Source organism: Alexandromys fortis, unplaced genomic scaffold, assembly GCF_014885135.2.
Source record: "Alexandromys fortis isolate MF-2015 unplaced genomic scaffold, M_Fortis_MF-2015_v1.1 scaffold_52, whole genome shotgun sequence".
Classification (NCBI taxonomy): Eukaryota; Metazoa; Chordata; class Mammalia; order Rodentia; family Cricetidae; genus Alexandromys; species Alexandromys fortis.
This window is the reverse complement of record NW_026067929.1, coordinates 4,184,793-4,199,747: the sequence shown is the minus strand read 5'-3', so window position 1 is coordinate 4,199,747 and position 14,955 is coordinate 4,184,793. Positions and strand designations below refer to the sequence as shown.

Sequence of the window (14,955 nt, the reverse complement as noted above, 5' to 3'; positions counted from 1 at the left end):
ATGGTTGTTGGGGCAAGGAAGGCTGCACTGGGAAGGCATCCATCCAAGTGGGCCTTGGAGATGTTTCAAGCGTGGGTAGACAAGAGAAGGATTCTCACGGGGAAATTACAGAATGTCTTGCATCTGGGAAAGAAGAACTTGGAATGGGGGCTGCACAGAGGGACTCAGAAAAGAACATAACTGTGGGTGAGGCCCCAGGTCAAAGGCAGAGCCAGGATTTGATCTTCTGAGATAGGGCTTGACAATCTTTCACACAGGCTGAGGACTCTCACCTGGGCTTTGTAGACCTGGGAGGTCTGCCAGACTTTATGGCTGTTCAGATCCTGTCCTAGCTGGCACTGGAGGGGTCTTGCTGACTTCAGGAAGACACCCCCGATTTCCTCATGCTCATATCTCTGCGCGAGGAGACGCTGCTGCTGCGCTCTGTGCCAAATGTGCCAGGGTCAGGACGGACCATAGCTGGGGTTGTGGTCTGCGCTCTGTGCCAAATGTGCCAGGGTCAGGACAGACCATATCTGGGATTGTGGTCAGATAAGAACCAACTTGAAGCTCGGAACAGAAATAGGAAAGGAAACAGGAGGAGACATTTTTCAGAATTGGGCTTGACAGTGATTGATGGCAAAGAGAATGGGGCATCTGAGAGCTAGGGTCCAACGGGACTGCTGTGGGATTCTCTGGGAAAGGGAATGCTGGTGAATGAGCAATGAGGTCTTGCTTAGTTAAAGCTGTGTGAGCACAAAATCTCAAGTTTTACTAACTGAAGAGAGCCCAGAGAAATAATTGTTCATATAAGTAATTAAAATGGTGAACATTGCTAGGAATTCACAAGCTAAAGGAGTCAGAAATATTTAGCTGCTATTGTTCCAAGTGATTGGTTTCTCTATTAACTGGAAAATAGAAAATAACAAATCGCATAGGAGAAGAAGTCAGCATGGACCCTGGTGTATTATTAAGTCAGCACCAGAGGCATCCAAACCTCATCCCGAGGTCTACAAATTGCATTAAAACATAATAAAGTCTATATGACTGGAGTATTTGCTAACAGTGTTGCCTTGTAACTTTTGTCCAAAGTATGTGTCTCAGGAAAGTTTTCTCTGAACTGTTTCCTAATGCAAGCATTGAAATCTACCATTATCTCCTCATTCTTGCTAAGTGAGAGGCTACTCTATTTCTGAGCCTTTTATTGTTATTCTTAAAAACTAGTGTGGGTTTGTTTCACTGTGTTCTTCTTTGTCTTTTTGTTTTCTTCAGGATAGAGCCTTGATTTGTATGCTAGGCTGGCCTCAAACTCATGTGGCAATCCTAGCTTGACCTTCCAAGGGCTGGAACCCTATGTGTGCACTACAATGACTGACAAGATCTTAGTTTTTCCCTTCTTGTCTTGTTATGGAACTGGTATTGGAGATTGCACTCAGCATCTTAAGTATTCTGGGAAGTCGTGTAGCCCTTAACTGTGTTCCTATCCTCTGACTTTGTCTCCAGTTGCAAGAATGGAGCCCACATGTCTCCATTACATACTAGGCAAGTGTCCTTCCACTACAATGTGTTTACATATGACTTATGAACTTTTCACTTAAACATGTCACTGTGGTATTGATATGGCTGAACATAAGTTTTATGTTTTGAAACCTTTTTCTAGTATGTGCCACTTTTAAGGGTTCAATTGAAATACTCTTTTTTAAATAGAAAATTAAATGAGCCTGTGATAAAGTATAAGAAGAAAAGTTTTCTATGTGATTAAGACCCCCCCTCAAAAAAATATACAGGTGTTTAGAATGAACTTGTAGGCAGTAAACAGAGTTTGAAATATCCACTTTAAACAGGTTGGGGAGCTGCATCATTAAATTCCTTCATATTCCTTACATTTGTTAACACGTTTGCTCTCTTAAGGATTCACGGTTAATTTCTACGGAACATTTTATGTTTCATATTGCATGCCTGCCATTGTTCTTCAACTTTCAAATGATTTACGTTCTTTTAAAACTTCACATCTCTTAATATAATTGAAAATTTGAGCTTATTGGGTCCAGGTCAGGCAAAGTTTCAGTTAATAGCACCTTCTCGGACTCCCTCCTATCGTGATTGTTTATATGCAATGCACCAGCTTCAGTCTAAACGTTTGCTAAACAGCGAAAGCTCCCCGTGTCCGTTGTTAGTCTGTTCTCCATGCATTCCAGTCTCTGTTTTTCTCAGTGCAAGGCCCATATCTTCTTCCCTCGCTCACCGTCTTCCCAGTTACAAGACAACTTCTGCCTCACCACCTCAAATAAGAATTTAGACTTCTTTCTTTGCCTTTATAGCCATATTCATCAGAGGCCAATTGAGTTATTCTAGATGAATGTCGTCTTAAAACACCAGTGTCTTTCCTAATTAATGGAGGTCACAGTTACATTTTACTCTGTCTCTAGATGAAATGAGTCGTTCAGTTAATATGCTCCTGATGGCTCAACCTTTTCTTTAACAGCTTCAGAATCGTAGTATGTTCCATGAAGACACTATTCAGCTTCATCTGTTGGGGACTGCGCTGTTCCTTCAGAGAATGGATTGTTCTGCTTTCTGATTTGTTGCTAATGTTCCACTGGGGGATGAGATATGACCCAATGATGAGTTCCTCCATCTGAGAGCCAATAAGACATAAAATCCAGTAGAATCAGAGAGAACCTAATTGGACTTCGAATGGTGAGAAGGATAAACAGGCCTTAATGCTGTCATTTGGCATCTGTCAAAGGCAAGGGCTTTGAGATTTGAATTAGTCGTCTGCATCTATGGGCTCCTCCGACAGCAGTTACTCATAAACTGATCCGGTTTATTGCATTTGAATGTGCAATGTCTAATTTCATTCCAAGACCCTGGGAACTAATGTCTACTTTTTCTCCAGAAATACTAAGGAGATACAAATCCACATTTTTATCTAGTATAACAATAAAATCAAACCAAGTTTACCACTTAGCAAACTCTGGCCTCTTATTTCTATAATGAGAAGAAACTATGGAACTGGAATAGTTCCCTTACCCTGTGTCACCACACACAGAACAATCTGACATCTTAATCGTTTGTACCAATGCCTTTCTCCATTGAAGGATGACCGCGGTCCTCATTACTACCTGTTTACATCTAGAGGTGTTATGGAGATGAATGGGACTTCTTAATGCTTTGAGCTGCTCATGAATTGACCCATTAGAGAAACAGATGCTAAGAGCAACGTTTGGTTAGCATCTCTGCCTGGCTGGGAGCCCAAAACATTACTCTTTCATGTTGGAGAGGTTGGTGGCCTTTCTCCTGGAGCTCACATATATTGTTTTCTCACCTCTGTGCTCACACAATTGCAAGATAAAGTGCATGCCTCCTCTGCAGCGCCCTGGAGAACAGCCATTTGCAGGCGACATAGATCTTACTTTGTGGTGTGAGTGGCCCAACATCTGGGAGTATCAATTTTTTATTCCTTTTAGAAGATTTTCTTTCTTTTTGTAACCTTTAACTTCATAGGTCACTGACCTAAACTGTAATAGATCAAGCTGTCTTGAGAGATTTAAGGTCCTTCTTGTTGCTCAGCCGGATTGGAATGGAATTTTTGTGCAGCCAAAGTAGTCTTAAGTCTGTTCTTGGGGAAAAAAGCAGTTTGAAAAAGAAGTTGGAGGTTAGCAGGGTCCAAAATGTTTTTTTCAGATCCTTTGGTCCAGAAGAGGGGATTAAAGAAATCCCATCAGCACCTCACTTGGGATTCTTCTTATAAAATATCTTTCTAATAGGTGGGGATTGTTGTTGAAGAGGACTAAAATGTCCAATGTTACATATTTGGACAAAAACAAGGGGATGTTCCTGGGGGGAGGAAAAGAAAAGGGGAAAGTATAACTATAGGTTAATCTCCAAAAACAAAACAGATAAAATCTAAAGGATTGTCAGTTACTTGAGTAGGCTGACAGATTGTGTGTTTTGACTCTGGTTTCATAGGTGCAGAGTCTGGTCCTTGCTGACATCAGATGTGGGCAGGCAGCTTGGAGAAGAACTTAAGAAAACAGTGAAGGTGAAGGGGGGGGGGCTCTGTGTAATCAGATCGTTCAGACCTAGCTGCTCTCCCGGTGGAGAGACGTATGTCACAGCCAGGTCATAGTCACAGAGGTGAAGGCGATGGCCTGGAAGGAAATGCATTTCATGAGCAGCACCGGGGCCTGATCATCTTATAGTGATGTGTCCACGTGTCTGGGGATGCTGCCTGGAGATGAGAGCTGACTGCAACCTAAGAGCTGCTGCCTGTCTCTCTGTTTGGTGTAGGTGAAGTGAGGAAGAGGAACTTGGATGGTTGATTGTAAAGGCCACAAGACACAGATAAAATTGAAGATAGGGTTTTCCTCTGAATCTACAACCATGAACTTTCTGTACTGCATCTTTCCATTTGTGGAGCCTTTCTCCTCTACAAATAGGAGGTGTTTGGTTCTTATTGGCTTGCTTCCAGAAGATTTGTAGCCAATGGCTCCCTCCCCTTTAGATTAAGACATGATTGAAAATGAGTTAAGAATCCTCGGTGCCCCTGTTAAAACTCAGGAAGTACTACCCAGGGACAAGCCATGTCTTCCTTGATGCTTTTTCAGGGCAGCTGAGTAGAGGTAGGGATGATGGCAGGACTCACAAAGACTCGAGTGATGTTCCTAGGAGACATCATCTCCTCTCCGCCCCTTTTATCGCTTGCCAAGTAGCCCTGCTATATAAATTAATTATCTAGGAGATGGTGGGAAGGGAGCCATAGTCCTCAGGTGCTTTGAAAAGAAGCAGATATTGAAATTGGCTGGCAGTGTCTCAAGGGGGTTGGGGTGAGTTGAAAGGCTAGCAATGGGCGAGAAGCAGACAAAATAGAGTTTAGACATTTGAATTTGTTTAGAATGATGTGGATGGTCATTTTGAGATGTGTGCCTTCCTTTATGAAAAGCACTGAAACCTGGAGGCAGAGACTGTAGTGGGTGATCTCAGAACACTCCTCTCATCCCTGCTTCGAATAGAGAAAGGGTTCTGGACTCTTCTTCCCAGCCATTGTGCCCAGAGCTTCAGAGTATCAAATGGGTACCGCTATCTGCATTTGCTCATGTCCCTGGAGTTTGTCACTTTTTCTTTGGGTATGGGGCTATTTTTCTGTGATGTCCCCTGAGATTGGTACTGTATTATGAACATGAAGATGTCTGTGTATATGACAGTCTTAAAGCTTTACTAATACTTGAAGTTATTTACTTCAACATATTTCTTGAAATGACTACTAAGTCAGAAAAGAAAAGCTTCTGGTCTCAGAACCAATGACAAGAGAAGCAGGCAATGTCTCTGAATACTCAATGGCACCACTCCCATTCCTACCGACAACTCAGCAGGGAGCCAGCCAGAGTCTGTTGGCTTTGTCTGTGCTCAGATGTTGATCCCCCCTCCTTTCCTCTACACAGTGAAACATATGTGGAGAACTTTAATGCGTTGAGAGCTCTCAATCACTCTCAAAAATGGATTAGACATTTGGACTGCCAATTGTATGCTTACAATGGGTCAATCATGGTTTTGTGTTTTATGTCTAGACTTAAAACTTCCCTAAGTGTAGAGAGTGATGGAAGATGATTATTGACTTCATTTTATAGGCAAGGAGACTGGAACACAGTCATTCGGTTTTCTTGGCAAGTTTGTTTGCTTGCACAGTCATAGCTTTTGTATGAGCATTCCTAACCCATAGGTCACTGCAGTTACAGAAGGGAAGCCTTCTGCAGTCAGGACCTAAGAATCAAACCAGTGAATGCTGACAAGAGGCAAGAGTAGACCCTTGAAGAAGAGTTGTGTTTCATCCTCTTTACATTAAACTTATCTCCAGAGTCAAGTGCCCACAGCCACTTCCTAATTCACATCAACCCTAACAGGCAATTAGAGCTTACGTCTGCCTCCTGCATATACGCTGCATAGTCCACAGCTCTTACCAGTCCCAAGTGCACATCCCATGAGACGTCACATGCCCTTATTCTCTGTTTCAGAGAGTTATTTGCCATATTAGTAGCAGGATGGTACTTTGTCCCCCACATCATTACTTGTTTTTTTTTTTTTTTTTCAGTCATTCCCATGATGCTTATAGACTTTGACATTGTGGGACCTATTAAAGGTAACGTACTCTCTGTATTATTTTGCAGGAACTATCTCTTCAGATTACAGCTTGAAGATCTGTCTCTCATCCAGGTAGGTGCAATTTATTAATTTGTTTATTTTAGCTTTTACTTTTCATGTCAAGGAGCTGAAAAGAGATGCATGCAAAGTTGTTGACCAGGATCAACAGGGTTCATTTCCTCGGTGGTCAGGCCCCAGGACGCTTAGCTACCTGACCCGATGTGAGTCATACCTCCCTCTTTTAGTTTCCGGTTAGTCATTCCCTCCTGGATGTGGTCTCTCCACTCCCTGGACATCATCCTGGCTTTCTCTTCATCAGATGACAACAGTGCCAGGGACATCCCTTGAGGCCTGGAAGCATCTCTTTCCTCTAGTGTGAGCAGGTGTTGATGCATCTACTAGTTATCATGTTTTATAAAATATCCTCTTCTCCTTTGTTTATCATGTATCACAGTGGTCATGTGGGTTAAAAGCCTCAGAAAGCGAAGAGAATATATTAACCTTTAAAAATGAAGTTTGTTTCTGTTGCCGCTTGGAGACTGAGCTTGGCGTCCTTGTGTTTATTTATTTTAATAGAAGATCTGATCACTAAAGCTTCTTTTCTCCATCTATTCTCTTAGGAAAGTGTGCCAGGCAGGGACTCCTAGGAGGGAAAATGAGGAATATATTCATAACCCCCCCAACCAGTGTTCCCAGGCTTTTTTTGCGCATTGTGTTGGAATCTCTGGGTTTTTATAACATTTTGGGGAAAAAGGCTTTAAACAATTTAATAATAGCCTAGTGTCCTATGCTCTAAGGAATTACTGGAGAGAAGCTGACCCTTTCCATCTAGAATGCTAGTGTGTATGAACATTGCTAAATACTAGAGCTAGAGTTTCAGATCAGATCCACCTTTCATTTGCCAGTGTCTTAAAATAAGACAACTCCATAATCAGCTCATATTGCTGTCCTTATCGCCGGACTTGTCATCTAGCTCCTAGCTTATTAGTAATTATCAGTTTCTTCATTGACAAAGTGGCCACAAATTACCTTAACCATATGCTATCCAGGTAAGAATGACCAAAGCTTTCAAAGGAGGTGATTGATGCACAGCTAATTTTCCACGGTCGTATATAGCTTTTGCTTTTTAAGTGATGACAATGGATAAATCTTTAATATAGTTTTATCATCTTGGGCAACAAATTTCCTGCTCGCTGCAGTTCAGCATATAGCTTTAGCTGAGCGGACAGGTTGTAAACTGAGAGTTTATTAATAAGCTGTTGGAATGATCAGCAAGCTACGGGCACGCTCTTAAGTTAAACAGAAGAGTCACAGAAATGCAGAGACTGAAGGATATCACCTATTTGTAGATCTAAAAATGACCAGTTCCAAGTAGCAGAAAATAGAATTGTGGCTCCATGAGGCTGGGAAGATGCAGAAGTGCTGGAAAGACCTTAGCCAAAGTAGGCACGATCTCAGTTAGACTGCAGGAATAACTTGGAGAGACCTAGTGTGCAGCTTCTTAAATGCAGTTTTAATAACTGTATTGTGTTTTAATAACCGTACTATGTACTTTAAAATAGTTGAAAACAGATTCTAAATGCTTTTTGCACCAAATATAATAACTTTGTCAGGTAATGCACAGATTATATAGCTTGAAGCTATTCCTCAGTGTATACACTTATAATAAATCATGTTGTGTTTATAAATACATATAATTTAATTTTTACTGAAAACCAAGCCATAGTTTAAAAAAAATTTAAACAGAATTTTAAAATTTGTTATAAATAATCTTATGGACTATAGACCATCCAATGTACAATATGTTCATTTCTGTTCTCATAGTGTCACACAGTATCTAGCTTCTCATCTGTGACGCATGGGCTGTGAGCTGGGGAGATGGCTCTGTCGGGCCTGCCTTCAATTGCAGAACCAATGTGATAAGGCGGAGTGGTGGCATCCACTTGTAATCTCATACTAGGGGACTGGAGTCAGGTGAATGGACCGCTGGGCCTTGGCTGACTGCCTGGAAAGTCTAGCCTCCTTGATGAATTCCAGGCCAGTAGAGACCCTGCCTCCACTTACAAATAAAAGGTAAATTGTGCTCGTAGTGGTCCCCTACCTCTCACGTGCATACACATCTATGAAAGCATGGACTCTCATGGAATTATGCATCTGCACACTCCTGATTATGTGCACACACACTAACACAGGCACGCAGTAGGTGTGCAAGTGTGTACAGAGAAGCATGCAAGACACAGGTGTGTTTATTTCCTCCTTTCCTGGCTCTCAGGGTTTGGGGGTTCTAGAAGTATTACATTCCAGGAAAGTAAACACTATTTACAAACAGAAGTCTCCACTGTGGGAAGCTGGTGTTTCTAGGAGAAGTGATAATTCTAGGATAAAGAAAAGGCGGTGTGAGGTCAGATTGAAGGAGCTAGTTTTAGAAAGGAAGGAGGTGTCCAAAGATGGATGATGATCTGGCAGGACACGGGGACCATCTGGGAGTGGGCTCCCTGCAGAAATGGAGAAACTGATTGCCAGGAGATGGTAAGAAGTGGCATATTATTGAGCATTGAGTCAGATAAGAATTAATGAGCATATGTTAACATTAAAATAAAAAATGAAACAAAAAGGCCAACTAAAATATTGACAGAAAAATCTAATGGAATGTTAGGATTTGGCAACATCGCACTGAAAACTCCATGACATAAGCATACTCCTTGGGTGGTCAACTTATCAACTATATTTGATGACAACCAGGATATTGACATTCTCATGACACCTATCAAGATAATAGTTATTTAGTGCATGTGGAAAACTTGCACCTTGACAGTGAAGAACCCTACTATGAACCTATGACCAAGCAGTGTATCATCACTTCAGTAGTAATGAACCAGATTTCTGTGATTTTTCATACTGAGGATGCTGCAGGGTTTCCATGACAACCCACCAAAAAATTATAACCAATCTCATCCTACGGAAATATCACTCAAGCCCAGATAAACATCTTACAAAAATCTGGCTTTGACCTATCAAATATTACAATCATGTGATATGTATTTGTGTCTAAATAAAGTTGCTTCATCCAACAACATATAAATACATCTATCAAGTATAATACTTACTACAAACTGATTCTTAAAGTGTACTTTTTTTTCATGCTACAAGTGGCCATTTTGAGACAACTCAAACATTTGCAGATCAATAGATAAGATAGAATCTTAATGTTTTATAAACATGCAAATGTTATTCCCTTGATTTTTTTGTAACTATGACGGTAAGAATTATGGAAGAGAATGTCCTTATTATTTGGGAAACCATGTCAAGTATATGGGATTGGTATGCTTTGATATGAAATCTCCTCGATGGTCTTATGTGTCTGGACAATTGTCTTGAGCTGCTGGTACCATTTGGGAAAGTTGTGGGATATTTAGAGGTGGAGCCTTGCTGGAGGAAGAAAGTCAAAGCAATGGGTGACAGGATGGGTCTATAAGCCAGCTCGACTTTCTGTTCACTTTCTGTCTTTTGACTGTGTGTGCAGCATGACCTGGCCTCCTGGTCCTGCCACCAAGGCTTCCCTGTCATGATCCATGACGGAATATAGTTCTTTGAACTGTGAGCCAGAATGAAGACTGTCTCACTTAGGTTTCATCGTGTTACGTAGTCCATCACAGCGAAATGAGAAGTAACCACTCAAGGGATGATGGGCATCATGTTTTTAAGTTACTCTTGAGTGACAAGTCATACATGTGCAGTCGCTGCAAACACCTACAAAGTGGGTACTTTGATAACATAGTAAGGGGAAGTTGGAATGAAAGTCACGAATGTTCTCAACATTTCTCGACTTCATTTCCTAATAAATGCAGAGAGCTCCAGGCATGTAGTTACTGTTAAGCCTTGAATAAGATGTTGCAAGGGCAAGGAGACTAATTGCCTTCCCAGCCATCGCTTCCTTTCGCCAGGACTACTTATGACAGGTCACATGTAGGTCGTCCACAGCAGTCAACGCTCTTACTGAGAAAGCGAAGCATCTCAGCCTCTCCACCCGGGGTACCCTTGGTCTGCTCACACTGATCGTGGAAAACAGTGACTTCTGAACAGTGTGGTGGTGTTCAAAACACTGTCCTGATAACAGGAGCCAAATGCCACCCTCCACGAGCACACACCAAGCCGGTCGTCTCTCCTGGCATGTGTTTGTGTCTGCAGGATTGTAGCGTGTTGTTTATTTAGTGTTACTAGAGATAAAGCTAAGAATTCTTTTCAACACTATTTGTTTCTCATGTGTCCCCAGGAAACAGGTCTTGTTGAATTCCATGAATATTTTATTTTTATTTAAATGACTACATCCAAGGGTGGAAAAATAATAATGGATTAAACACTGGCAAACAAAGGGATGCATTGTTCTTATAAATGGGTCATCTGAGAGGACCTAGGATGGCTCAGCTGATAAAGACACTTGCTGCTAAACCCAAATAGCTGAGTTTGATCTCGGGAATCGCACGGTAAACACACACACGCACACACACACATACGTGAGAGAGAGAATGAGTGTCTGTGTCTGTACTAAAATAAAATGCAATATTAAGTCTTAGGTAATTCTATACTATCTGGTAATCTCAGTGCAACAATAAGGAACTACGGGAAAATGTTTTACAGTCATGCATCTTATATTACTATAGCCCAATATGACCATTCTAACACAGGCTCATTACAGGAAGTGACTGAGATATTCTGAATTCATTGTTGGAAGTATCGAGGCTTTGCATTTTGTGTCTCTAGGCTGTTTTGACACAACTGGTTGTATTCGGGTGCTCAGTGTTCCTGGCTGACAGTGCAGTTGTGAGGAGAAACAGGATGCTTAAAACTTCTGTGATTTTTGTTACTTTATACAGATATTATTTTCTTCTAGAGAGTATCGAGGTTTGTATTATATATCTTATTCCTCTACTCTCCGTGGGCTTAAAAAATCAGATATTGTAGAAAAAAAAGAACTGAGACCATGGAGGACACCAAACTTGAAAAGGAAGGAAAGTCTAAGTCAAGGGGACGCCAATGACGGCGGCTCCTCTAAAGCCTCTTTCGTGGCCGGACAGGACTTGCTGCTGCTCCCTCTGGCTGGCAGACACCATGGCCTCCTTCACATGGCTGGTTTCTTACTCAGCTCTCCCATCAACTTAGACACCTCTATATTTTCTGCTAGTATCAAGCTGCTTCTTAGTCCCCCAAACACTGGCTGTTTCTCACATTCACGTAACTTCCCTTGCAGCCAGCCCTCTCTTGACTTCACCTTCTTCATACCCAGCAATAATTGGACCCCCCATCCTCACTTCAGTCATGTGCTTTGGATCCCATGACCTGAAGGAAGGTTGGCAGGTGGCCCTGAGGGGTTTCTGAGAACCATAGCTTTTCTCGCTCCTCACGTGCCAATTTTTCTATCTGTTATTTCTCTCTGTATGTTTATTTGCTGCATGAGGATACCAGGCAGCATCTGAACCAGTGACATAAATGTTCTAGCCTCCTGACGTGCAATAGGTTTCATTCTTCCTTTACCTTTATTAGAGTTACATTGATTGACAGTATGTGTGTGTGTCGGGGCGGGGCTTGCTTGTTCACGTACCATGACACATGTGGAGGTCAGAAGACAACTCCCAGAAGTCAGTTCTCCTCTGCCATTTGGGTCCTAGGGATAGAACCCAGGTCCTCAGACTTGGTGACAAGCACTGATGCATTATTTTGCCAGCTTCTACTTTGTCTTTGTAAAGTTTGTATTATTGAGGTATGCAAAATACTTCTCAGAAGTGCCCTGAAGGAGACACTTGAAAATGTCCACTCTCAGCTCTGTGGAAATCTCAGCACTGGGGTGAGCAGGCAGTTCTGGGCTCTGAGATGGTCTTCCTTACACACCTGCTCCTGTCGTCTCTACGCTCGCTGCCACTCTTCTTCTACACAGTTCCTCCGTCTCAGATGTCTCTGATTCCTGTCACGTCTTGACTTTGGATGAGCATCTAGGTTCAGTATAGAGAATGATGTAGAATGATGTTCCTCTCTTCTTCTCTTGAGTGACTTTCACAGAGTTCAAGGAACTCCAGCAGGGGCATGGTCCTCTGCCCTGTGTGATGTCTATAAACATTGTTATTTGTTGTGAGAAACCTCATTATGAAGTTGGTTTTCCTGAAAGACCCAAGTCAAGGGGCTGGAACGGAGTAAACCAATACTACCAATTGGAGGGCGCTTCATAGCACCAGTCAACAGAGGCATCAGCAATGAAGTCCTTGAGAGCCTTGAGTAGGGATGGGGATACAGTCACTCCTTCACTTACTCTGAGGGGATGTGATGTGTTTGATGCTGATCTCCACTGTCCCAGCAGAAATATCCACATATACATATGCTGCAAAGTGGCTCCATAGGGATTGTTCATTAGGAGTTTGAGCAGTCATACTTTAAATATGTAAAGAGGAACACCCAAGAGATTCTTTTAATCACAGAAATTAAGCCTATTTTTCTTCATTGACTCGAGAACCCAGCATTGATGTTGTGTCTTGTACAGGACACCTTGCCACCTAGATATGGTAATAGGTGTTTTGCCGTACTGTTATTCAGCCATGCCTGGTGAAGACCAGTCATTCTCTGGAGTAGTGAGAGTCTACCTGTGGCACGAACTCTAATTGGTTTTAACAATAAAAATCCAGAGTCAGATGTGGGGGTTAATGCTGAAGATCAGAGAAATAGAGGCCAGCCACTAGTGCGTTGTTTTTCCTCTACTAATGCTCAGACCGAACTAGCAATTCTGTCCTCAGACTGTGTCTGCCAAACCTCAGACAGCAACTGTCTCCACCAAACCTCAGACTGCCCGAGCTCTCTGTCTCCTTCTGCCTTACATTCCTCTCTTCACTCAGCTGTATCACTCCTGTGTCTACCTCCCTGGTGCTGGGATTAAAGGAGTGTGATTCCAAGTGCTGGGATCACGTTTGTGTGAGCTTTCTCTTTTAGACAGATCCGATCTTGTGTAGCCCAGGGTGGCCTTGAAAGAACAGAGATCCCTCTGCCACTGTCTCCCGAGATCTGGGATTAAAGATGTGTTCCATCACTGCCTGACCTCTGGTGGCTTGGCTCTGTACTCTGATCTTCAGGCAAGCTTTATTTATTAAAATATAAATAAAATATCACTCCATCTGCCATTCCATGACTCTGTCTGCTGCTTTGTGTTGTCCTAGGAGATTCAGAACTCTATCACACTTAGTCTTGCCTCATGATGACAGTTATTTTATGGAAAGAACTCTTTCAGAAAAAAAAAATAGAAGAACACAGTTTCCCTGAGAACTGAGTAAACACGTTTGCCAATCTGGGGTTTTACTGCCACAGCTATGGCAGAAGCCCCCTGGACAGGTCCCGAAAAGTACAAGGGGAGAGTTCATCTCAGCCCTCACCATCTTCAGGGAAATAGCTCAAAATCTGCTTTCACGACCTTTGGTGTCCAACAGCAAGGACGAGCAGAAGACCAGAAATCTGTGCGCTCACTCACTGCTGGCCTCTTTATGACTTCTAAAGCCTGGTCTCTTTCACTCCACATTATCAGAAGCTACAGCTGGTTTTAATTTATTTTTCTGTGTATCTGTGATTGGAAATTGACTCTCAGCTTATGTCAATGTTTAAACCGGCGGTTTCAAATAGTGCAGGTTTTTTTTTCTTCTGATGTATTTGACAATGTCTAGGGACACTCTTTCTGGTCCTGACTGTTTATATCCTGCACAGCATGAAGCAGTGCCCCCCACATCCAGCAGAGAACTCTTTCATCCCGCATGGCAATGTTCCCCTGTGCTGCTACCTCAATTATCATGTATTTTGAATGTGCCAGTTTTCTGATCCATGAATTGATGGTTATTACTTCATTGCATCTAGAAAATTCATGACAATCTAGGAAATTCACCTTTTTAGATTTTCTTAATATATACAATCCAAGACATATTTAAACCCTTAGTGACCATGCTTAAAGAATCTGTTGTGATTCTAAGGTTTAAATTGCCTCCTTTTATTAATATGAAATTAAATTTAAAAAGGAATTAAATCAATTTATAATATACACTCTAATGGGTCATAAGACTCTGATATAACTACCCGAGCTGGAAAGCTTTAGAATCTAAAGAATGATTAACTTATTAATAATTTAGAATAATTATTCCAAAGAGATAGTCACATTGATTAATTTTTTAAATTATATTTTGTATTTATTGAGCTGCAAGAGCCTGGCCTCCCTGTGGCTGTGAGGAATCTTGACTCCAAAGCATCATCTCCCATTTGTCTTTCTTTACCACGTGTTCACAACATCATAATTTCCTAGAAGCAGACGGATTTGATTGCATCCTTTCAAAGATCAACGAATGAAGGTTTGTGAATTATAAAGTTGAATTACACACAGCTAGGGCGGCTCATTTGCATATTGTTAGTATGCAATCATGGTTACCTGTGGCTGCTCATCAGAGAACTTGAGCAGGCCCAGCCTAGATCATCAGCTCCTGAAGTATGTTTTTCCATCTTTGAGCATTTGTGTTTTATTCTCTTATCTGAGTGATAGCCAGTCTTCAATGAGTGTGTCACCACTGACTGAAGAGCTGGGTGGGTAGGATGTCAGTCAGGGTTATACGCTTCCACTGTTGCTGCTTCACGTTCTCACGGTATTTGGTTGATGAGAGTCTTTGTGCTCCCTTCCATGCCAATTAGAGTCTGATGAAGGCCTTGGCCTACAGCCTGGAGCCGAAGCAGCCCCTCCTTCCTCACCTGCTTCCAGGCTCCCATGTCCTGCCCACTGGCCAGGATTCCTGACAAGTGCTAGTACACCTACCACTTGGTTCAAAT

General features: G+C 42.0%; 1 protein-coding gene across 3 annotated transcripts in view; it reads left to right on the top strand.

The window, feature by feature from the left end:
- Nucleotides 1-14,955, top strand: part of Sema5a (semaphorin 5A) — a 420,186-nt gene that overhangs the window by 209,364 nt on the left and 195,867 nt on the right. For all 3 annotated transcript variants that reach the window (XM_050144767.1, XM_050144769.1, XM_050144768.1), the window contains one exon: nucleotides 6,147-6,192. In XM_050144767.1, the coding sequence (XP_050000724.1) occupies nucleotides 6,147-6,192 (46 nt within the window). The remainder of the gene's footprint in view (nucleotides 1-6,146; nucleotides 6,193-14,955) is intronic.